The 22,589-nt window shown below is 45.9% G+C and overlaps 1 protein-coding gene across 6 annotated transcripts in view; it reads right to left on the bottom strand.

Annotated features, from left to right (window-relative positions):
* Positions 1–22,589, bottom strand: part of BMF (Bcl2 modifying factor) — a 68,503-nt gene that overhangs the window by 11,799 nt on the left and 34,115 nt on the right. For 4 of the 6 annotated variants that reach the window (XM_088670992.1, XM_035110935.3, XM_088670979.1 and 1 more), the window contains one exon: positions 869–8,965. The exons of the other annotated variants lie outside the window; for them this stretch is intronic. In XM_088670992.1, coding sequence (XP_088527118.1) covers positions 8,864–8,965 — 102 coding nt within the window. In that variant the 3' untranslated portion in view covers positions 869–8,863. Of the gene's footprint in view, positions 1–868; positions 8,966–22,589 lie in introns of those variants that run through there. 6 annotated transcript variants of the gene reach the window in all.

Below are 22,589 nucleotides of genomic sequence, written 5' to 3'. Positions count from 1 at the left end.
TTGAACTAGTCTCTGCAGCTGCGCCTTTCAACAGCAGCATGGTTGGAATGAAATAACAGGGTACAGCTTTTTACAACATGTAAATGAACATCAAGCCCCCTTCTAAGCCCAACAACTCAAGCTGCTGATAGAGGTCCAGGGTAGCAAGGCACTTGAAACAGCAGCAACCGTATCTCAAGCAGAGGGATAGAGGAACTTTAGAGGCCACATTTTATTTATACACATAAAGAATTATATTCCAGAACATTTCGTGTTTGGGATATTTCCCAAAGGGGGCTTAATTTGCAAATGGGTTGTTGAGATATTGCAAATGGCTTGTTGGCAACAGGGTTTTGTTTTCATTTGTTGGATTTTTCTCCAGAGAGAGGGCAGGGGAGACAGGCTGGCATTCAGATGCTGACACCATAGTGTGGCTGCTGCATAAAACTTGTATGCATGAGGAGCACCAATTCCACAATAAACACACATCTGGAGACACCCTTGGCCTGCTTTCTCCCGATACTTACAGCTAAGAATTAGAACATTGTACCAGTTCTGAGCCCATGTGCAAATGAAACAGAATGATCACAAGCACTCTTTTGGTCAGGGGTGGGGAAACTGTGACCTACCAGATATTGCCCATTGGACATGCTATCTGATGGACACTGCAGTCTAGCACTATCCAGTGGGCCACAGGTTCCTAGTCTGTGCTTTATACGCTGAAAGAGTTCTTGGACAGCTCATTAAGAAATTCTTTTTGATGCATTTCCCCCCTGCTAGCTAAACAATCAAAAGCAACCTTTTATTATTTTTAATGGCCGTATTAAGCAGTTTTGGATTATAATCACTGGAACGACAACTGGGGTTGCCAACTGATTTTTTTTTGGGGGGGGGAGGGAAGCATTCAGACTTTAACATTTCAGAGCAGCTAGATGTGCAGAAACCAGCAAATATACCTTTTTATAACTTGGGCTGTCAGCAGCTAAATCCTGCAAATCAAGCAGCTTTTAGTGGCACACCAACAAGCTGAGAAGCTGGCATCCCTATCAACCTTTTTTCCAAGCTATGAAATAGATGAGCTGTAACTAAGGCACATGAGCCCTCAACTGAGAAGGATGTCTCAAAAGGAAAGTGGCTTGAGAACATATCTAGGTTTTCAAAGGTAAATTTCTGAGGATTTGCTGAAGTCCTCTGAAGGAGCCACAGAGATACTGACGTGACATGGGGCACAATCCCTTACCGACTTACTAAGTAAGTCCTACAAAGCTCAGTAGGATTTACTCAACTCAGGTGTGCAACGGGACTGCGCCTCCAGCTCACTTCGGACTTTAGCAGCTACTTTGAGGACACACTTTCATCTCCAACTAATATAAAACAATTCAGATGGAACGAGCTTGCCAATAAAGGAAAGCCCTCCATGCCATCCGCCCAATAAATTGCTGGCGGAATCTGACAGCAATTGGTCTCTTCCACCAGAACAATCCTCAGGCCTGCTTGGCATATTTCTAGCTCCACTACTGAGTTTATCACCCACAATGGAAGCAGCCACTGTCAGCAGGGTGGAGGCACGTAGCTGACCTCCCGTCCCCAGTAGTGAGTGGGCACATTGCCAGTGAACTGGCAGGAGTGTGGGATTGGCGTTTGCACAGTGCTGACCTTGTTGCTGCATATTGCCCCCTGCTCCATTCTGGTAAACTGCAGCGACATTTTTAAAGGTCAGTGATGTATGGAAGTGAGAGTTGGACCATAAAGAAGGCTGATCGCCGAAGAATTGATGCTTTTGAATTATGGTGCTGGAGGAGACTCTTGAGAGTCCCATGGACTGCAAGAAGATCAAACCTATCCATTCTTAAGGAAATCAGCCCTGAGTGCTCCCTGGAAGGACGGATCGTGAAGCTGAGGCTCCAATACTTTGGCCACCTCATGAGAAGAGAAGAATCCTTGGAAAAGACCCTGATGTTGGGAAAGATTGAGGGCACTAGGAGAAGGGGACGACAGAGGACGAGATGGTTGGGCAGTGTTCTCGAAGCTACGAACATGAGTTTGACCAAACTGCGGGAGGCAGTGCAAGACAGGAGTGCCTGGCGTGCTATGGTCCATGGGGTCACGAAGAGTCGGACATGACTAAACGACTAAACAACAACAACAAGCTCTCTGCCCACTGCTAATGTGCGGAACTCAATCATTTAAAAATATGATGTAATAGGAGAATGAGCAACAATGCCTGCTTTCAGAACACAAAACCGGGCAGGTTAGGAGATAATAAAACCCAACAACACCCAGGATGTCAATAATAATAAAACCCAACAAAACCCAACATGACATCAGGAACATGCTTGCTCTGCAAAGGGCATTAAAATCCATGTCAGGAAAAGCAGTGTTTGGATCGCCACGTTACCACCCAGAAACCTACCCAATGCCTTTAAATCACCTGATGCACAAGGTGATAAGGCAGCGGCCCAGGACAATCCCAAGGCGTTTTTAAACTCCAGGCCCACACAGCTGTTCCTTGCTCACCAGCACCTGCTGGTCAAGGCGGCTGCCCCATTTCCCCCAATGGGCTGGCCCTGCAATGATATCTTCCTTCCACCCCAATCCCTGCTCCCCGTGACAAGGCGGATTGTGGGGTTGCGATACAGGTGCGTGGTGGAAGAGTAGCCGGCAGCACACACAGGCACGTTCAGGTGGGCAAAGTCTCTATGGGTGCATTTGGATTTTTTTTAAAAAAAAAGGGCATAGGGACAATCCCTCGTATTTCTAGGTAGGGCTGTGAAACCCCAGAGAGCCAATCAGTGTAGACAAAGCTAAACTGAAAGGACCAATGGGCTGCCAGCAGAATACACCTTCCCATGTTCTAGAATGCAATTTGGCAATCTGTGAATACAATGTGGAGTAGCAAATATATTTACTGATTTCATCTGTGGTGATTACAGCATTAGTATACACTTACTCCGCTTACGGCTAGTGGGCAATTTCTATTAAGCCCTACCATAAGTCTTTGTTCATTGGCATTGATCCTTCCAACTTTCTGCTCAAGATTCCCCCAACCATTGTGTTATGTCAAATTCCATGGAGCACATTCGACCTGTTGTGCCAGGTTCAGAATGTGCGATTAAGGCCATCCTCGGCCCACTTCCACAGGGCAGCATTGTCAGAGGGGGCTCGAAGCCAGCTATTGCTGTGAATCGGGGGCTATGTATGTGCTTATTTGTGCAAAGTACTTATTAATGTGAATCAATACCGGCTCGTAGTCCCTTTTGGACAGCACCTTGGTGCTTTATCTAACTCGGGCTTTATCGCCATGCCAAAACAGCCCTTATTCATGCTCCGCATGGAGCAAAACAAGACCAGTAGCCAATCTGAGGAAAAAGCAAAGCTACAGGCATGGCCTCCTAGGCAGACGCTGGATTACCCTTACTGCTCCCTTATTCTAGCAGCTGATAGGGACAAAGCTTGCGAGTGGCGGAGAGGCTGGAAGCGCAGGAAAGCCTTGCTTCAGGGCCAGCATGCAAAATGAGAGAGACTTCCATCCTTCAGGAACACAGACAAGAGCTTGCTGCCAACAGGCTGCTTAGGTTGGCAGAGGAAGACAGGCAGGCCTGGTACAATGGGGAAAATAAAAAGGCCATGGAACATAAGAGAAACCTCAGAAACCAACATAAAAACGGTCGCCGTGCATCTGTAGCCACAGAAGTTGTGCAGCAGAGCACTGCTAGCACTGAGACCATCAGCACTTTGTGAAAAGCCGGTCTTCCCAAGGGCTGCTCTTTTTATCTGAAGACCATTTCCCCTCCTCTCTCCCCACCTTGCCCTAATTCCTGGCAGCTGGAAACTACCTTAGGCAGTGCCGTTTGTTATGATTTCTGTCTCAGTTTCCAAGAATTGCAGCAAAAGCACTATTCCTGGCTTTAAAACACCCAAGGAAAGTTTAAAAAGGACTGACAAAGAAAGAACAGAAAACAAGAAAGAGATAGAAAAGGAAAAGATGCCCAGAATTATTATTATTATTTAAATCCTCTTTTCTGAGGATGCTTCCAGATGGGGACTTAATTTGCAAGTAGGCCCTTGAGAGACCACAAACGGGTAGTCAACAATAGGGTTCTTTCTCCTTACTGGATTCCCCCCCCCCACCGAAAGGGTAAATCCGGATTATATTTTGGCAGCTGGGGGCAGTGAGGGAATATGAGCTGGTGTTTTGTTGCCAGTAACATTGTGTGGATGCTGCCTACAAACAAAGTTGGATGCATGACAGTACCAAATCCACAATAAACCCCTGCCTGGAAGCACTTTTAGTCAAGGACAAATATGATGATGAAGGGTGTGCAGAATGCAACATGAAATAATAATAATAATAACAACAACAATGTCAGATTCACCTTAAAACTTGTGCTTGAAAAAGTGGGCACATGTATGAAATAAGTCAATGGCTTTATGGAAACATGCATAAAGATACTTTAAAAGGTACAAATTTCACTATCTTCCGAACAGTCCAATGGTGATAGCTGTCACTCCAAAACTTCAACATTCACAAATGTCTAACTGATTTACCTGTTTAACACCCCAATGCTACCACCACATTCATAGCAAACAACAGCAACAGTTGTGTTCTGTCACATGTTATGGCAGTGGGGCAGGGCTGGCTTGGGATCCAGTGGATCCTAGGCCATCTCAGCCCTGTCCCCTCTCCTGTTTGGGGTTTTTCTGGGGGCTGCCATCAGCAGGCATATCACCTGCAGGAGAGAAGCTCTGCGCTAGAGAGTGATGCTGGCGACACTCTGCAAGTGGAGGCCACATGCCCAGCCTGCCCCTTCTTCCCAGCCCAGGGCAATGGAGGTTGGAAATGCAGCCTTACAGCCTGAAATATTTACTTGAGAGAAAACAGAGAGGTCCTCAAATGCACAACAGAGTACAAAACGTATGCCCTCCTACATTTCACAGATGGCAATAGGGACAAGTACTGTACTCCTCGCACTGAAGACCACTGGGAAAATCCTTCTCCAGTGCTGTACAAATGCAGGGGCAGTGTGTGCAATGAATGGTTATACATTTACACACTTGTGCACTCACTCCTCCCAATGATTACACTTCTAGACACTTGGAGAAGACAGCTGTCTCCCGGAGAGGGCAATCCAATAACAAAATGTTAATATGGCATCACAAGAGGGTTAAAATATGTACACTATCCAGAAACAGAGAGGAAAAAAAACAGATCAGCTAAAGTATACAAACGAAACATGATGGAGTTGCAGAAATCATAGGGAATATCCATAACAAGCCAAGTCTTTCTAGCCCAGGCACCCCCAAACTGCGGCCCTCCAGATGTTTTGGCCTACAACTCCCATGATCGCTAGCTAACAGGACCAGTGGTCAGGGATGATGGGAAGTGTAGTCCAAAACATCTGGAGGGCCGAAGTTTGGGGATGCCTGTTCTAGCCTGTGCAGTTGAGTTTAAAATTTTAAAAGAGCCTAAGGACAGTGGAGGCAGCAGATGTGGAACTCCTCATTTTCTATTACCATATCTTAAGTAGCAGCTTTTACTGTTCTCCAGGAAATGAGAAGCTGAAAGTCCTTGTAGGCTCCCCAGATCGTCACTCAGGAATGATGTTTGCATCCTTATATATTCAAGATAGGATGAAGCCACTGACTGCTTTCATCCTATTATGCAGCCCAAGTTTCTCGGTCACACTTTTAAATACAGTATGTATGTATTGATTATTATAATTGTTCAGTATTAACCAACAGCCAACACTGACAATGATAATAGTAATTAACACATGAAGGGTTCTATCCAATGAATTCATCCTTTGAATAGGAGTTCTTCTCCCTCTCCACCTCCCATAGTTGGGAGTTCCAGGTAGTTGGGGGAACCTCAGAACAAATTTGGGGGAGGGAGCATGAGGAGAAGAGGAGCTGTTGAGCAAGTGGAAGCCCTCGTGCTATCAGGACAATTCGTTGGATGCAATCAAATATTATTTATTACTCAACGATAATAATTATGTATCAATATTAGCTAAAGACGCCCATCCTTTGTTCTACATAATCCGTTGTTCCATATTGCTCAAATACTGTATATTATTCAGATTCAAAGCCAACAAGAACTCTCATGACATTTATTTTTTGCTAGCCAATATTCACTCATGGCAACCTCCAATACTGCTGGCAAATGGGGATATATTGAATGGACTTTAGGCATTAGCTCTGTAACACATGGGAAAGGAATTAAGTTTTATTGATCAGGAAAAGCTGTGAAGGGGGTTGCCAAAAATGAAACTAGATGAGTCCTTAAAAAAGAAGATATAATCCACCAACACCATCACTAACTCCGTAGGCTATTATAGGTTGCACAATCTCATTCAGCAACTGATTTTCCCAGGAAGTTACTCTGAGAAGCATAACTCCCTGAGTATGCATATATTTATATGGCCAAAAGCCCAAACTTGACCTCCCAAAGGAGTCTGCCAACAAAGTCTCATCGTCATAACCACACACCCTAAATGATCCATTTTCACATTGTGATGATTAGAAACTCTCCAGGGTCTGGATTGGGTCCAGGGAGACCACTTTCCAACAGGATGAAAACAGTCGGTTGAGCAGTAAGCTACCAAGTCATCCTGGAAAACGTTGAGAAATAATCTAAGAAGAAATAGCTGCACTGATTCGTGCAAATGTTGCAAAGGTCAGCTTCACGAGAGCATGAGGCAGCATGAGGGGAATATGAAGTACGGTAGAATTAAGGCCTGCAAGAGGCGGGGGGGGGGGAACTCTCTCTCCCCATGTCCTGCTTTTTCCCCAAAAGGAAAAGTTGAAAAATTAGAAATTTGGGATGATATCGAATCAAAAACCCCTGCGAAATTTTTTTTCTTTCACAACAAGTGAACTGCTTTTAAAAGCAGCCTTTAAGAATCATACTGACACAGTCAATTAATTCAGTTTTTATTTTCTTAGATCCGATATATTAAAAATAAGTAGAGTTAGCAAGGCTATAATTGCTATTAATCTGGGCTGGATCACCAAATGAGGAATACTCTTAGATGTTGGCAAAGAGACCTCTAAATGTTGCAGAATGCAGAATATCTGTGGCAATTTGGCGCAGGAGTGCTGCCAAATATCTGATACAGTCATACCTCATGTTACGTCTGCTGTGGGTTATGTCCTTTTGGGTTGCGCTCCACACCGAACCTGGAAGTACCAGAACAGGTTACTTCTGGGTTTGGCGCATGCGCAGAAGCGCTAAATCACGCTTTGCGCATGCATAGAAGCGCCGAATCACAACCTGCACGTCCGCAGACACGGGTTGCAAACATGCATCCCGCACGGATCACGTTCGCAACCTGAGCATCCACTGTATACATAGCTGCCAAGTCTCCCGTATTCCCCGGGAAACCCCCGTTTTTCCAGCCATTCCCAGCTGGATTTTTTTTTGTTTCCCCCCGGTTTACTTACCGCCCGGGGGAGGCTCCTTCTGCGCATGTCTGGAGTCTCTGGACATGCGCAGAAGCAATTTCTGGAGCGATGGCCATTTTGGAACTTGGCGGAGCATGCTCAGAAGCGACTTTCGAGGCTGCTCTGCACAGTTCCAAAATGGCCGCAGCGCGACTTCCGGTCTGCTGATCCCTTATTTTTGTGGCAAGGCGGGTTTTTTTTTTTTTTAAGAGACCCTCTGACTTTTACTTGAATGAGATTGAAAATGTCACAAGTCCCAAACTTGCCCTGGAGTACCAAACTTAGTTTCATAGCTTTATATATCAAGGTCTCTCTAAGTCCTGGTAATATCCCCCCCCCAATTTTACTGTGATGTTTCTGGTTCCTGTAGTCCATCAACAATATATTTGTCAACATGGGTAGGATTCAACTAAGTAGGTGTGCTAGTGGGAGCCAGTGGAGGGAGGGGGAAGTCCCATTGCACCCCCAGGACCCTCTCAAACTGGCTCTGGGGGGACACCAGGAGAAGTCCAGAATAGTTTGTGCAGCGAGGAGAAGGAGTATCATTCCATTGGGCAAGCTGAAATTGCTTGTGCTGATGGAATGATTGGAAGATTGTGACGGTGATCTTCTCCCATCATTTTTACTCCTATTTTCCCCAACTCACAAAAATAAAGATAGGTATCTTAGAGGCTTGCAGCTCCACCTCTAACTGGATATATTTGAATAAGATTAAGGCAATGAAAATTTTCATAAATATATGATACAGCACAATATTATCTGCTGGGTTAAACATAATACACTTTTGTGTTCTCAAAGTAGTGCAGTTAGTACTTTAAATGAGAAGATACTGCTTATTTTTCGATTTCCCCCCCCCCCCAAAATAAAAAAATGGGAGGGGGACCCAGCTTCATGGCTTTGTAAATTCCAGAGAAGGTATATTTCCAGTCAAGCTTTGCTCCTTTTTTTCAAACCAGTGTCTTCCAGCAGTAAAATGTAAGGATTCAATATTCCCCAGCTGTACACGTATGCCATTTCATAGTTGTTCCTGAACATATTTTTTTTATATAAAAAAGGTTTCCCGAAACAAGTGTGCCTCATTTGTAAAATACCCCAATTCGTTGTGACTCATCGTCCCTAAATTTCTAACCAGCAAGCAATGTTGCAAAATGTTGCATGTGCCCATCACTGGCTAAAACCAAAGCTTTCAAATACCAGCCCCTTCCTTCCTTGCTTGCTTCTTGAGTGAAAGCCACACACATTTGATTGGAGGATTGTTCTTCAACAGTGTTGGACCAAAGCTTCCCACCTCAGAGGACAGGAAGCCACGGAGAGAGAAAGCAAGTCCTTTGTACAGTTTCACAGGAGCCTCACGCCTGCCTAGTGGCATATGCATGTCTGCCCTGGATTTGTTCAGTGCTCCCAGAAGACTGGATGGGACCCGGAAGAAGCAGGGTAGCTCTCACCTCCGACCCGCGTGGTGTCTGTTGGCCTCCATGTTCAATGCCACATTATGGAGGAAAAGGAGGATCTGCCACCAGACCTGGTTTCGGTTCTGCTGGTGCTGTAAAAAGGGGAAAGAGTCTAAACAACGATTACTCATATTAAACTCATCGCCCAAGTTTCCAATGAAAACTCCAGTTACGCTTTCAGGGGCAGGCCCTTCAATCCCAGCAGTACTGCATGTCTGAAGGAAAATGTGAAAGAGGGAGAAGAAGAAGAAGAAGAAGAAGAAGAAGAAGAAGAAGAAGAAGAAGAAGAAGAAGAAGAAGAAGAAGAAGAAGAAGAAGAAGAAGAAGAAGAAGAAGAAGAAGAAGAAGAAGAAGAAGAAGAAGAGGCAGAAGAGGCAGAAGAGGCAGAAGAGGCAGAAGAGGCAGAAGAGGCAGAAGAGGCAGAAGAAGAAGAAGAAGAAGAGGCAGAAGAAGAAGAAGAAGAAGAGGCAGAAGAAGAAGAAGAAGAAGAAGAAGAAGAAGAAGAAGAAGAAGAAGAAGAAGAAGAAGAAGAAGAAGAAGAAGAAGAAGAAGAAGAAGAAGAAGAAGAAGAAGAAGAGAGATCCTCCAGGAATCACTGTAGCTCCAACGTTGTAAAAAAGAAAAGAGCAGACCCTTTATGTATTGTGCACAAAAGGATTAAGGTTTTTTCTTCTTCTCCTCCTTTCTGCAGGATTCTGCAGAGTTTAGCCAAGTGCTGTTTTTAATCAGATTGGCTTCTGAGCCACTCAAAGCCCCAGCTGCAAGAACAAACAACTTCTTTCCCCTCCTTTTTTTTAAAAAGGAGGGTGCCCCCCTCCCCACCCCCCAAAACATAGGAGAAAGAGAAGGGGGGAGAGAGGGTAGGGAGAGAGAGAAGTGTAGCTGGTGATCCATCTGTAAGTGATTTGACACCGTGAAGGTCAAAGGGTTAATCTTCAATTTAAACCACACTGCTGAGACAGCAAAACTGATTTTATCCAGTACAAGAAAACACACTCCTATGTGCACTCTCTCCCCACCCCCCATGCTTTGCTTCCCAGCATCTCCAAGATAATACTGCCCCTTTTTATAGCTCCTTTTGACAGTAAGCCATAAATAATCAGTCTTGGAGCCCTTTCCTACTGACTGGAGCCAATTAAACCTTAAGCAAGAACACACTTGAAAACAAAAACAGGGGGGAAACCTAGGGGTTATTTCAGGTCCCATTATCAAGCAGCAAATGCAGAAAAATTGGTTTGGGGTGGGGAGGGAGAACCTGAAACCCTATGCTGCTACCTTTGGACAAGAGCACCCGGCCACTCATCTCCTGTCAAATGCCGTAATCAGGCTTTGAAAGTTAGGCACCTTTGGATGCCAGATCCCAGTTTCAAAAATCAGAGACGTGTGCAGACACAGGGTTGGATCGAGAGATCCAGTGAGTAGAGTTGTGCTCACGGCACACTGCTGCTGAAGGAAGGGGGAGAAGATTTATCAGAGTTCCCTTCCTTTGCAGCCCCCCAAAATCTGTTCTGGAGTGTCAGAAGGCCATCCAGAACAGAATGGGAAGCAGTGCAGGAAACAGCAGGGGCAAGTGCTGGATCGCACCTCCTTCTGAGGGTGGAAAGAGCTCTTCCATTTGTGGAAGACCGACTCTGGATTCAAGCCATTCTCATTGTTCTACACAGCTGCACGTTTATGACATGTGCTGCCTCCCTTATATCCCATAACGCTGTGATGTAGATTAAAGGGGCAGCCCCCTTAAAACAAAGGACCCCTGGCAACTCCAGCACTGTTTCTCTTTCTGGTTCCCTTCAGTTATCAGCATGAAGTCTGCTTATTCTCATTCATAATGCCTCATTTGTTAACAATGGCCTTTTATTTCCTTCCAAAGTGGCAGAGAATGGAAGCCTGGTTTAAGCTGACCAGGGTTGACCCAAGACATTAAGAAAGCCCAAGCAGCTGTGCCACATGACCGAAAAAGCTCACATCTCAGCCGTCCAGGCTGAGAGCAGCACTCCAGTATCTTCCGTGACATTGGCAGGGATCTGAAAACATACCAGTTGGTTCTCTTGCAGCATCACCAACTCCCCCAACTGACCTGATTTCAGGAGTCAGGTCTGCTCTAATGATGGATATAACTCTGAACTCCCAATAATTACCTTTGTGGAGGACACACACACACACACACACACATATATATATATGGTCCAGTGAGAGCTGGACTATAAAGAAGGCTGATCGCCGAAGAATTGATGCTTTTGAATTATGGTGCTGGAGGAGACTCTTGAGAGTCCCATGGACTGCAAGAAGATCAAACCTATCCATTCTGAAGGAAATCAGCCCTGAGTGCTCACTGGAAGGACAGATCGTAAAGCTGAGGCTCCAATACTTTGGCTACCTCATGAGAAGAGAAGACTCCCTAGAAAAGACCCTGATGTTGGGAAAGATTGAGGGCACAAGGAGAAGGGGACGACAGAGGACGAGATGGCTGGACAGTGTTCTCGAAGCTACGAACATGAGTTTGACCAAACTGCGTGAGGTAGTGGAAGACAGGAGTGCCTGGCGTGCTATTGTCCATAGGGTCACGAAGAGTCGGACACGACTAAACGACTAAACAACAACAAGAACACACACACACACACAGGTTCACTCTACAACAGGGGTCAGCAACCTAAGACCCATGGGCTGGAAGTGGCCCGTGGAGGTCATTTGACTGGCCCACGAGACGCCCCTGAACCGAGACGCCTGCTCGCACACTGCACTAAACGGCACGGGGACTCGTTTCTGTGGTACCAAAAATCACATCTGCGCATGCACCGAAAATTGCAGGTGCACACACGCAGACGCCAAAAATCACGGGGGCGTGCACGATCTGGCCCATGTAGGGATCTCTGAGGAACCGATCCGGCCCAGGCAAGATAAACCTGGCTGACCCCTGCTCTACAAGAACCAGGAAGTGACAACCTTTTTACCCAGTTAAGAGGAGTGGGATTATGTGTGCAGAACAGCAGTTCTGGGGAGAGGCAGAGAGTTTAAAAGAAGGCAAGAAACACCTTGAGGTGTGGGACATCCCTCTGTCTGGGGATGAGCTGTCAGGTAGTACATTGGATGCACAACAGGAGTGCAATGCTGCTTGTTTCTCCATTTATGTTCTCCTTGTGTATTTTGGGAGCATTGCTGCAGCTACAGAAAGCATTGGGAAACTGAGGCCCAGGGACCCAATGTGGCCCTCCATGCCTTTCTTCCTGGCCCTCAAGATTCTCCCCAGGCCACATCCCTCTCCAGCCTTGCTCCATGCCCTCCTTGGTGGAAATGTGTCCTGGCACTGTGATCATGCCTGTTGCTTGCCTAGATGGAGAGATGCATGTGTAGAAACCTCAGAGTTTTGTTGACTGGAATGAGCCCTCCTCCTGTATATAGCCAAGAGTCCTATCTGATGCACTTTTGCCTCTGCCTAGCCCCCTCTCAAATTGGGCCCCTGAAAGGTTGCCCACAGAAAATGTGGCGCTGGGGCTGAAGGTTCCCACTCCTGCCCTACGGAAACTTCTCACTACTGAGGAAATGGGCAGCATAGAACAGTATGCATGAAATACAAAGAACAGGCTTCCAGAACTTCAAAGTGCTTAAGTGTCACAGGTCCAGCTTCTCCCATGACCACTGCAGACACCTCACCCCACCTCTCAAAAAAAGTGCCATTCAACTTTGTCCTGCATGATATAAATTATGTTCCTTTGTGTGATACGGTGAATCCAGCAGCTGTTGTAAATATCAAGGAATTCCAGCCAGTGTCGAATTCAGAAAACTTCCTAAGATATTTATAGGTGTGCAAGTGTGTGTTTTGAGGATACGGAGAAAGAATTCAGAAGAAAGGAATAATGCTGGATGAAATACCCACAGAGTGTAATCTAAAAGTAATTCTTCAAAATATCTGAGATCTTATTTCCATCACAGTGTTGCTAATTGGGACATCTGGTGCAATAGAATATATTTTTTTGAAGCAGCTGAGCACTTTACACAAGAGAGCGAACTTTTATTAATGGCGTGGATGTCAAAAAAATCATTTTGGCCCAATCTTTAAAAAAGACCAAGGTGTGGCCACTTCCAAACCTTCAGCCAAGCTTTTATGGCACTAGACGGAGTCTGCATTAACTCTGAAGTTGCCATTGCAACAACACAAAGGACTGGAGCAGAAAATCAAGGGGACTCCAATAACCAAAACACAAACTGATGAGTATGATATGCAAAACAAAGTATGCAGCGCACAGCAGCCAGAAGCTGAGTCACTTGAAAAGTTGTTTTGCCTGCCAGGGGCCTAGAGGCAAACTCTGCTGCCACAGGACAAATTACACATTAGGTAAAACAAGGAAATCACTCAAGTTCCCCAAGGCAACAGAGGTCAGGAACATGTTGGAGAAGGAAGTTGGCAGGCAGTGGGCAGAGTGAGGGGAAGCAGAAGTAGTCACAGAACAACAAGCACAACCATAGACATCTCTGTTCTTACTATTAAAAAGAAGGTAGCGAACCAGGAAGAAAACTGTCCAGCTGTGCTAATGGTTCTCCAATATTTAATTTTCAACCCAAACTCAGAAGGGAATATGAGAGGGATCTTTCAGGTACCACGCACCTGTCACATAAAATGCAAGCTTATGAAAGAGGTGTGTGTGGAAATGCAACAAACACACAATAGTCTTCCCGTTGTTGTTGTTGTTTAGTCGTGTCCAACTCTTCGTGACCCCATGGACCATAGCACGCCAGGCACTCCTGTCTTCCACTACCTCACGCAGTTTGGTCAAACTCATGTTCGTAGCTTTGAGAACACTGTCTAACCATCTCGTCCTCTGTCGTCCCCTTCTCCTAGTGCCCTCCATCTTTCCCAACATCAAGGTCTTTTCCAAGGATTCTTCTCTTCTCATGAGGTGGCCAAAGTATTGGAGCCTCAGCTTCACGATCTGTCCTTCCAGTGAGCACTCAGGGCTGATTTCCTTCAGAATGGATAGGTTTGATCTTCTTGCAGTCCATGGGACTCTCAAGAGTCTCCTCCAGCACCATAATTCAAAAGCATCAATTCTTCGGCGATCAGCCTTCTTTATGGTCCAGCTCTCACTTCCATACATCACTACTGGGAAAACCATAGCTTTAACTATGCGGACCTTTGTCGGCAAGGTGATGTCTCTGCTTTTAAAGATGCTGTCTAGGTTTGTCATTGCTTTTCTCCCAAGAAGCAGGCGTCTTTTAATTTCATGACTGCTGTCACCATCTGCAGTGATCAAGGAGCCCAAGAAAGTAAAATCTCTCACTGCCTCCATTTCTTCCCCTTCTATTTGCCAGGAGGTGATGGGACCAGTGGCCATGATCTTGGTTTTTTTGATGTTGAGCTTCAGACCATATTTTGCGCTCTCCTCTTTCACCCTCATTAAAAGGTTCTTTAATTCACTTTAGCCTTCCCGTTAGACTTGAAATAATAATAAAAAAACTATTTTAAGAAGGATGCCACTGAGCATTTCAGAACAGTGCTGTATATTTCAGGAAAAAGTGACTTGGTAAGCAGGGGCAGGGCAGGGGGAGGGGTAAAAGGTATATCCTGGCCACATAAGCAATAATACGGGCCAACACAGAGTCTGTATGGGGAAAGACACTGCCCAAGGGTTTTGCAGTGTGTGTGTGTGTGTGTGCATGCGTGTGTGCGCGCGTGTGCATGTGTGCGCAGTGGCTGACCTCTCAAATGTCAGAGGCACCCTGTCCAATGCCAAAATTTGGCACCCCCACCTCTTGCCTTTTATTCTACATCATAGCTGCAGCCCTCCTCCTGCCGAGGACCGAACTGGTCGTGCTCCCCTAAATCCACCTCTGATGTGTGACCCAGTCTATTTGCTGGAAGATTGTATAAGTGGACTATTCCTCGGTATGCTTACAATTAAAAATAATCATCCTCTTCCATCTCTGTCTTTCAGGACTGAGGCTGCAGGAAGTGGTAGCAAGAGCCAGTTGACTTCCAAGCCAGAGAGGATAACTGCAGGCCACCATTTTCCCAGGCCCACAAGACGTGGCCCTTTTTGTCTTGCGTAGCTCTGATGGCATGTTTAGTTTCTTGCTCTGTATGCAACAAACACAGGCTCTCAACTCTGTTGGTTTTGGAATTGGCAATCCCCGAGACTCTGTTCAAGGGTTTTGAAAATAGGCTTCCAAGTCAAGCAATACAAGCCTCACAAACTGTTGTTGTTGTTGTTGTTGTTGTTGTAACAATTTATTGCCTGCCCTTCACCTGAAGGTCCCAGGGCCAGTTATAACAGTTAAAACACAGCCTTAATATTAAATAACATTAAGGCAAGCATACTCATGGCTAGCCTAAAAAAAGAGAAGCAATCAGAGCAAAACAAAACAGGGAAATGTGGCTTCATTTCATTGACCCAAGGTGTGCTTTAAGATGCCAAACCAAAAAGCTTTAGGAAAATGTGAATTTTTATGTGTATATGCCACCAGATGGCTTCCCCATTGATCCTATGCATTAAGAATCAACAGCAGGATTGGCACTGAGTTTGCCCAACTGAAACTAGGAGGGAATTAAAGTGCAGGGCAACATCCTTTGCCTTCCTTGAGCCATCTCTCCTCTCAACCTACAGCACAATTGCACAAGTTTGGTCCTGTGCATGTGCTGTATGGTCATAGGATACATGCTCCAGACTACAATTCATTTTCCAACTGCCTTTAAAAAAAGTTCTTTCCTTCTTCAGCTCATCCTCTCCCTCATCTGTGCCTCTAGAATGGATGTCAGATGCTGGCCCACTACAGTACAGGTGTGAACAATCTTCCTCAGTGATGAAGACCGAGTTTGAAGGATAAATGAGCATTCAGAATGCTCACACCAGGGAGAAGCTCCTGCACTTCCTTGCTATGTACCTTTCCAAAGCATTTGGGGATGGCCCCTTTACACTTATTCACAGCAGCTAATACTGGTCAACTACTGCTGCACAAAGAGTGAAAAATGGCAGTTTGCCAAGGTACCATAGCTATCTGAAGGCAGCAAGGCCCCTGGTTGGAGACCAGACAGCCCTAGGAGTGCAAACTTCCTTCAGTTCTCTAACTTGGAGTGATGCTTCCTGCAACAATCCAGTTCTGAGAATCGATTCCTAACTTGCTCTTAAGATTTAGTACAAGCCAGTCAATGGAAGCAGGTTGCACACGGCTTTATTTTGCAATGCGCACACAAAAAAATCCTCCTTGTCCTAAGAAGCCAACGGACGAGGATCCTTTCACTTAAGCCATCTTTCCCTCTTAGCTGATGCCCCAAGGAGAAGGAGGAAGTGTTTACGCTACACAGAACTGGAGGTAGAAGTGGAACTTTCAGATCTGCCGGAGGAAGCGACTCAGAAAATCTTTAGACTACACTCCTTCTCTGTTGGAGACACACAAAGGCCAGCAGTCAGGTGCAGCACCAAAGTCTCGGCTAATTCAGCCTCTTGTCAGCAGTTGTGATGACTCAGAGGCTAAATATAGAGAGCGATTTAAACAGTGCTGGCCGCAGAGCAAATACTACCCAGCTTCTCCATCTCTCACGCACAGTCATACACATGCATACGCCCTGGACGGTTTTTTTCCCCTTCTTCCTATGTCTAACTTCAAAAAACAACCCTCCCCCCCCCCAAAAAAAGCCCCACAAGCAGCCTAAAGAGGTACATTTCTTGGCTCTTTTCGTTGTCATCGCCTGGGGCTCCATTGCCTCATACTAATCAGGGTTAATAAAAGCAACATTGGGGGGGAAAGGGGGGCGATTGTGTGCAATGCAGTTTCATTCTGCATGAAACCCCTTTTGGGGGGAGCCCTTGGTAATCAAAGGTCCACCTGATGATCCCATTTAGAGCCACTGACAAGAGCACCTTTGAAAGGCTGTGACAGGTTTGCCTCCCTTTGGTGTGTCTTCTGCAGAAGCAGGGAGGAATTTAACAGTTTGTGTTTCTCCCCTTCTTGCCTCACTGCCATAAACTTTTATTGGTCAATATATACAACTCTCAATTGCAACTCATTTTCAACATAAATGTCCCCGAAGCCCCAAAGCATTATCTCAGCAAGATCTGGAGGCCAGAGCAGGGGGACTGGAGTCAGGTCTCCTGGATTTTATTGACAGTTATGCAGCCCTCAGTACCGCAAGAATAAATCGCCTCCCATTTCTTATAGACTCCCTGTCTATTACAGGAGACTCTAGCCAAAATACAGTCAAGTGGAAACTGATTGCTTTTGTTGCTGTTCTAAAAGGCTGCACGCTGTTGAGTTAACATTTGCAAGAGGTCTTACCCATTGCTATAATCCCATGCATCCTCATTTGGGACTGATAGAGCAATCTAATATCAAGGTGTGTACATTCAGAATAGGGAGATCTTGGGCTGTCTTTGCTGAACAAGAGCTACGCGAGCATATTTCCCTCATTCCAGCTCAGCCAGCAACATGCCGGCATGCGTCCCTTAACATGGCTATTCTGGCTTAGCCAACTTAAGTCTGAAATAGGGAGGGGTCCAGAAGTGGGGCAGGACAAGGATAGACCTGTACCTATTCAAAATCTCATCCAGCCTAGTCACGTGACCTGGCAACCCGGTGGATCATACGCAAGCGAAGAGGGTTGTTGTGTAAGTCAAACTCTATTTTAAAGGCCAGATCAGCCAGCAGTAGCCTTGCTCCTGAATGGAGTTTGGAATAATGGTAACTTAACACCAGCTTAATTTAATCCGTCATAAATTGCACCAGCTTCCTATACAGTATTTAGGATTGCACTGTGAGCCTCAGCGAACTCAGCAGGTCTTACTTGTGAGCAAACACTATAGGTCCATGTTCTGCAACACGTGTTCCTTAGATGGGTTAGATGGGTTGGCATCCCACAATCAGGTCTGATAAAGAAGCTCAAAATGGTTCTTTTTTAATGTTTAAAAAAGATGGATTAATGTACTTTGGTATCCTGCCAACCAGAACCTGACTTTAACATTGCCTACTTAAAGGTAAAGGTACCCCTGACCGTTAGGTCCAGTCGTGGACGACTCTGGGGCTGCGGCGCTCATCTCACTCTATAGGCTGAGGGAGCCAGTGTTTGTCCGCAGACAGCTTCCGGGTCATGTGGCCAGCATGACTAAGCCGCTTCTGGCAAACCAGAGCAGCGCACGGAAACACCATTTACCTTCCCACCAGAGTGGTACCTATTTATCTACTTGCACTTTGACGTGCTTTCGAACTGCTAGGTGGGCAGGAGCTGGGACCGAGCAATGGGAGCTCACCCCATCACGGGGATTCAAACCGCTGACCTTCTGATCGGTAAGCCCTAGGGCTCAGTGGTTTAGACCACAGCGCCACCCCACATCCCTCTTTGCCTACTTACCCTGTTTCAATACTGCTTAGCTGCATTTTTATGCAGTATACGTAAAAATAAATCCACAGGAAATGGGACAATGAGAACATATCATAAAGCCAGAAATGACCTTAAAATGGAGCAAGGAAGTATTAGTTATGTGAAAGGAAAGGGCCTGTCTAATCTCAGTTAGCATGGAGTTCAACAGACTTGGGCCCACTACACTGAAAGCACCTAAACTGAATATTAAAGAGTGTAATTTGTCTAATAAATTAATAGAGCAGTTGAAGAGAGCTGGGTGCATCTTTTTGAATATGTGTCAGCTCAAACCCCAATGAAACTACTCCCATGGACAATATGCACATGGAATTATGTACATTTTTAATGCAGGAAGCCTGGTTTTGGATAGTCTTCTACCTCAAAGAGCAGCTCCATAGCTTGTCTTCTTTGATAAATTTACAGAGAATCTTGGTCTCCAATATTGACAAGGAAAAGGTCTCTGCTTTAGGTGTTCATCTTGTACTGTTTTTAGGCCTATCTTCAGTTGTTTTTAAAAACTGTTTTAGCTGTTTTGTGGTATACTTGCAAATCTCCTTGAGACCTATCTATGCTGGCTTCCATAACATCAGGCCAGATCTATGAGCATCTAGGGGAATGGGGGAGCTTCACATCCTGTGGATAGAAGGCCGCCCTGTCTCACCCCTAGATTGCTCTACTTTCAGACACTGCCCCTGGTGGGACACCACCAGAAGTACATCTACTCTAGTTCAGCTTTTGGTTGGCACCCTGGAGGCTCCCCCAGCGGTTTACGTGCCGTCCTGTCAACGAAGCAGAACAGAAGCTGCTTGCCACAGCCTTCGGCCAACTGTTGGGTTGCTCCAAAAGTGCCATTTGGAGCCATTGAAGCAGACGGAGGCAACTGCACGGGCAAGACAAAGTCTCCCTGGCCTCCGACGTCCTTCCCAACCGAAAGAAAAGTGACTGGACAGCGCTCCGTTATCTTTGCCAAAAAAACGAGAGGAGAAAGTTGCCAAAGAGCGAGGCGGGAAGGAAAAGACGGTATTAGCATAAGCGTAGCGATAAATAAAACCTTCAATGGTCTCAAACATTGCTCCGTACAAACACAAAAAGTCTCCCTGCCAGCAGAGTGCCAGTTATCGGTCCAGAAGACCCAGTGCTTAAGTTCTTCCCCACCTGTGTCCAGGGCTTCTCTCTCTCTTTAAAAACAAAACAAGTGTTCAGCTAGGACTCTCCCTCTCCTTTACAACACACTATTATTTCAGCTGAAAGGGAAAGAGCCCCTCCTCCCTTGGCTGCATGAGGTCGTAGTAAAGAGGGATGCTTTTGTTTACTAACTCTTCCACATGCTTGGCTGACACGCGATTCTCCGGCCTCCACAGAAAGTCTCTCTCTCTCACCCTCCTTTTGCTCTGCGCTCAGTTCCTCGGGGGCTCGGGTGCCACGGCAACACACACACTCCTTGCCCGAAGATGAAGAAAAGGGAGGGGACCGGCCAATTTTCTTTTTTTTTGGTTACAGGTTTTATTTTCCCCCCCTCCTCCTGGGGCATTCTTGGACACATTTCCCAGACAAAGACATCGGATAGCTACACTCCCCAGATGGAAAGGGTCGAGTTACAACCAGTTCTGTGGCTTCCCTTCAGGACTCTTTTGACAGAAGGAGGAGGGGGGACAAGGCACCCAGTTAACCTTTACTACTCTGGGCAAAGTTAGCTACGCCACAGATGAGTTTCAGGATGGATATTGAAGAAATACTAAGGGCAGGGGTGAGGGAGATGGTGATGGTCATAGTGGTGGTAGGGGAGTTTTTTTATTTTAAAAATTCCCTCCCCATGTGAATGTTCCACGTGCACAAAAAGCAACAAAATAGGATGCCTCCAGACAGTATCAACAGTAGGTTTAAAATGTTCCAGTTAACCTTTTTTCACATCTGCTTTCTTCAATCAAATATTTTTGGATACTGCACTCTTTTGTCTTGAACACCACCTCCCGCCCCCACTAAAGAAAAACCCTAGCTCAAGTGCCAACCATACCCCAACCAACAATGTAGAGAGAAGTCCTGGGAAGGAATGGAATAGATATGATGGTAGCACAAGACTCTGAGATAAACAATGGGCAGTTGGACTGTGAATGTGTAGCCCAGGGGTGACTGTGATCTACTCACAAAGTTAAAAACTGGCAGTGATCTACCCCCTTTTTAGGGGTTCAGGTCAAAGTTGTTTAGCTTTTTTAGGGGAGCCAAACTTGTTGAGCTTTGTTGGGGGGAGCCAGTGATCTACCAGTGATCTACCACAGGCATCCAGTGATCTACCGGTAGATCACGATCTACCTGTTGGACGTGCCTGGTGTAGCCCCATGTGGGACATGAGCCCTAAGAAAGTGCATGCACCTCCTTCTCCCTGGATTGATCCCAAATTTGCATAGACAGCTGTCCCAGGATGCCTAAAGGAAACATCTATGGATGCAGAATGTCAGACTCTTGCCCTCCACAACCACTGCCCAGATCCATTCCGCACGTGACCCAAACCCACAAGAACTTCCTGAATCTTTTCTTATTTTAAGAAAAAGGATATAAAAACGGAGTTGATGATCTGTCTAAATTAAGTTGTAATGGGGAAAGTTGTAAAAAGGATGGGAAAATGGAAAATAACAAGGGATTGTACAATTTCAATTAGAGATGTAATGCAATGGTTAGGTACACAAACTAAAGAGAATTTAGAAGCGAAGTGATGTGTGGTGACTGGGAAGTTAACTTTTTTATTTCTTTTTAACAAATATTTGTGTAAACAATATATTCTTTTTTCTATGTATTGCACTTTAATGATATAAATAAAGATTATTTTTAAAATAAAAAAAGAACTTCCTGAATCTTACGCCCACTCCCGTCCAGTTGGAAACAGCCACAGCGAGACAATGTGCCTCAATTTACGTCCCTTAAAACGGCTCAGATGAGCATCTTATCTTACAAAGAGACATCCACGTTATAAAAAGGTGCAGGTGTCCTTTTTAGAAAGCTTGCTATGCTTGGTTACAGAACTCTCTGGCCCCGGACCAAGGCTTTGGCCCTGTGACGCAACTTGCACTCATCCTTGGAAGAGAAGCAGAACCCCCAGCAATGATAAGCTCTGGCATGCAAGTCTTCACAGCTGAAGTGGAAATCTGCCCAGGCCCAGATAGGATCATTCTGGGTATGTTAAAACAAACTGGTTTTAACGGTCCTGGCTCTCCCCCAAAGAATTCTGGGAATTTTTATTTTTGTTGCAGCACTGAGATGTCTGTTTAAGAATGTTCTGCATGGGCTGAGGACAGACAAGCCACAGCAACAGTGAAGGTAGTTTACAGAGAAGTAATTGGGCGGTCTGGGGGAGATGTAGAGCAGAGGGGCCACCCCATGCCCAGAGGTGACCGTAGCTCCTCTCAGGCTGCAAAGATGAGAGGCCAGAAGTTCAAGACCTTAACTTTCTTCCTTTGGTTTGACATATGAAAAAAAAAATCAGAAAAGCCCAAGGTGAAACTTCTGACACCTGGTGGTTATACAGGTGCCTTTCCTTGCAAAGAAATTAAAGCACAAAGCAATACTCCTAAATAGTGGGTTGGAGCCAGGATCCTTTAATGTGGATATCAATACTGTACACTGCAGTCTAGCCCAAGGGCACGTTTAAACCCACTGGCGGAGGAAGAGGAGTGCGGGGGGGAGCACACGGCCCCCGGCAGCGCGATCCCGGTGGGGTGCCATCGCGGCTGCCCCCCCCGCGCTGGGAGCCATCCTCCCGCAGGCAGCGTGCCCCACCCCCAGGGCGCGCATCACGCCCCCATCTGCTCTCTGCCCGTCGCCCCCCCCCCCGCATGCCGGAGCATGAAGCTCCACCACTGTTTACACCAGGCATTTAAAGCACTACAATACCACTCTAAGCAGTCATGGCTTCCTCCCAAAGAATTCTGGGGGCTGGGCTGTAGTTTGTTAAGGGTGCTGAGAGTTGTTAGGGGTACCCATTCACATCATGGCTTGCAGATCCTGCAGTGAGCAGGGGACTGGACTAAATCACTTCCAGCTCTATGATTCTACAAGGGGAATTTGAGTGAGAAGGAGACTTTGGGATAGTTGAAGTGAAAAAGCTAGAGGAGCAGGAGGAGGGGGAAGAATGCATGTGAGAAACCAAAGGTATGTACGGTACGGAGGCATATCTCTGGGGTGGGGGCTAAACTTGCTCTCTGGCATGAGCTAACCCACAGTTTATTGAGAAGAGCAGATAGGCCCTTCCCTCAACCATTTTGCTGACTTCTCACTTGGTCCTACAGGATTCGGTGAGGGCCATTAAGAATGAAGCCTGCTCCTAACTTCATAACTCCTCATAAGGCCTATTCGTTGGTTGTGCTGCAAGAGAAATG

The sequence above is a fragment of the Zootoca vivipara genome, chromosome 1, assembly GCF_965207765.1.
Source record: "Zootoca vivipara chromosome 1, rZooViv2.hap1.1, whole genome shotgun sequence".
Classification (NCBI taxonomy): domain Eukaryota; kingdom Metazoa; phylum Chordata; class Lepidosauria; order Squamata; family Lacertidae; genus Zootoca; species Zootoca vivipara.
The sequence above is the reverse complement of the archived record's forward strand: the minus strand, read 5'-3'. Positions and strand labels throughout refer to the sequence as shown.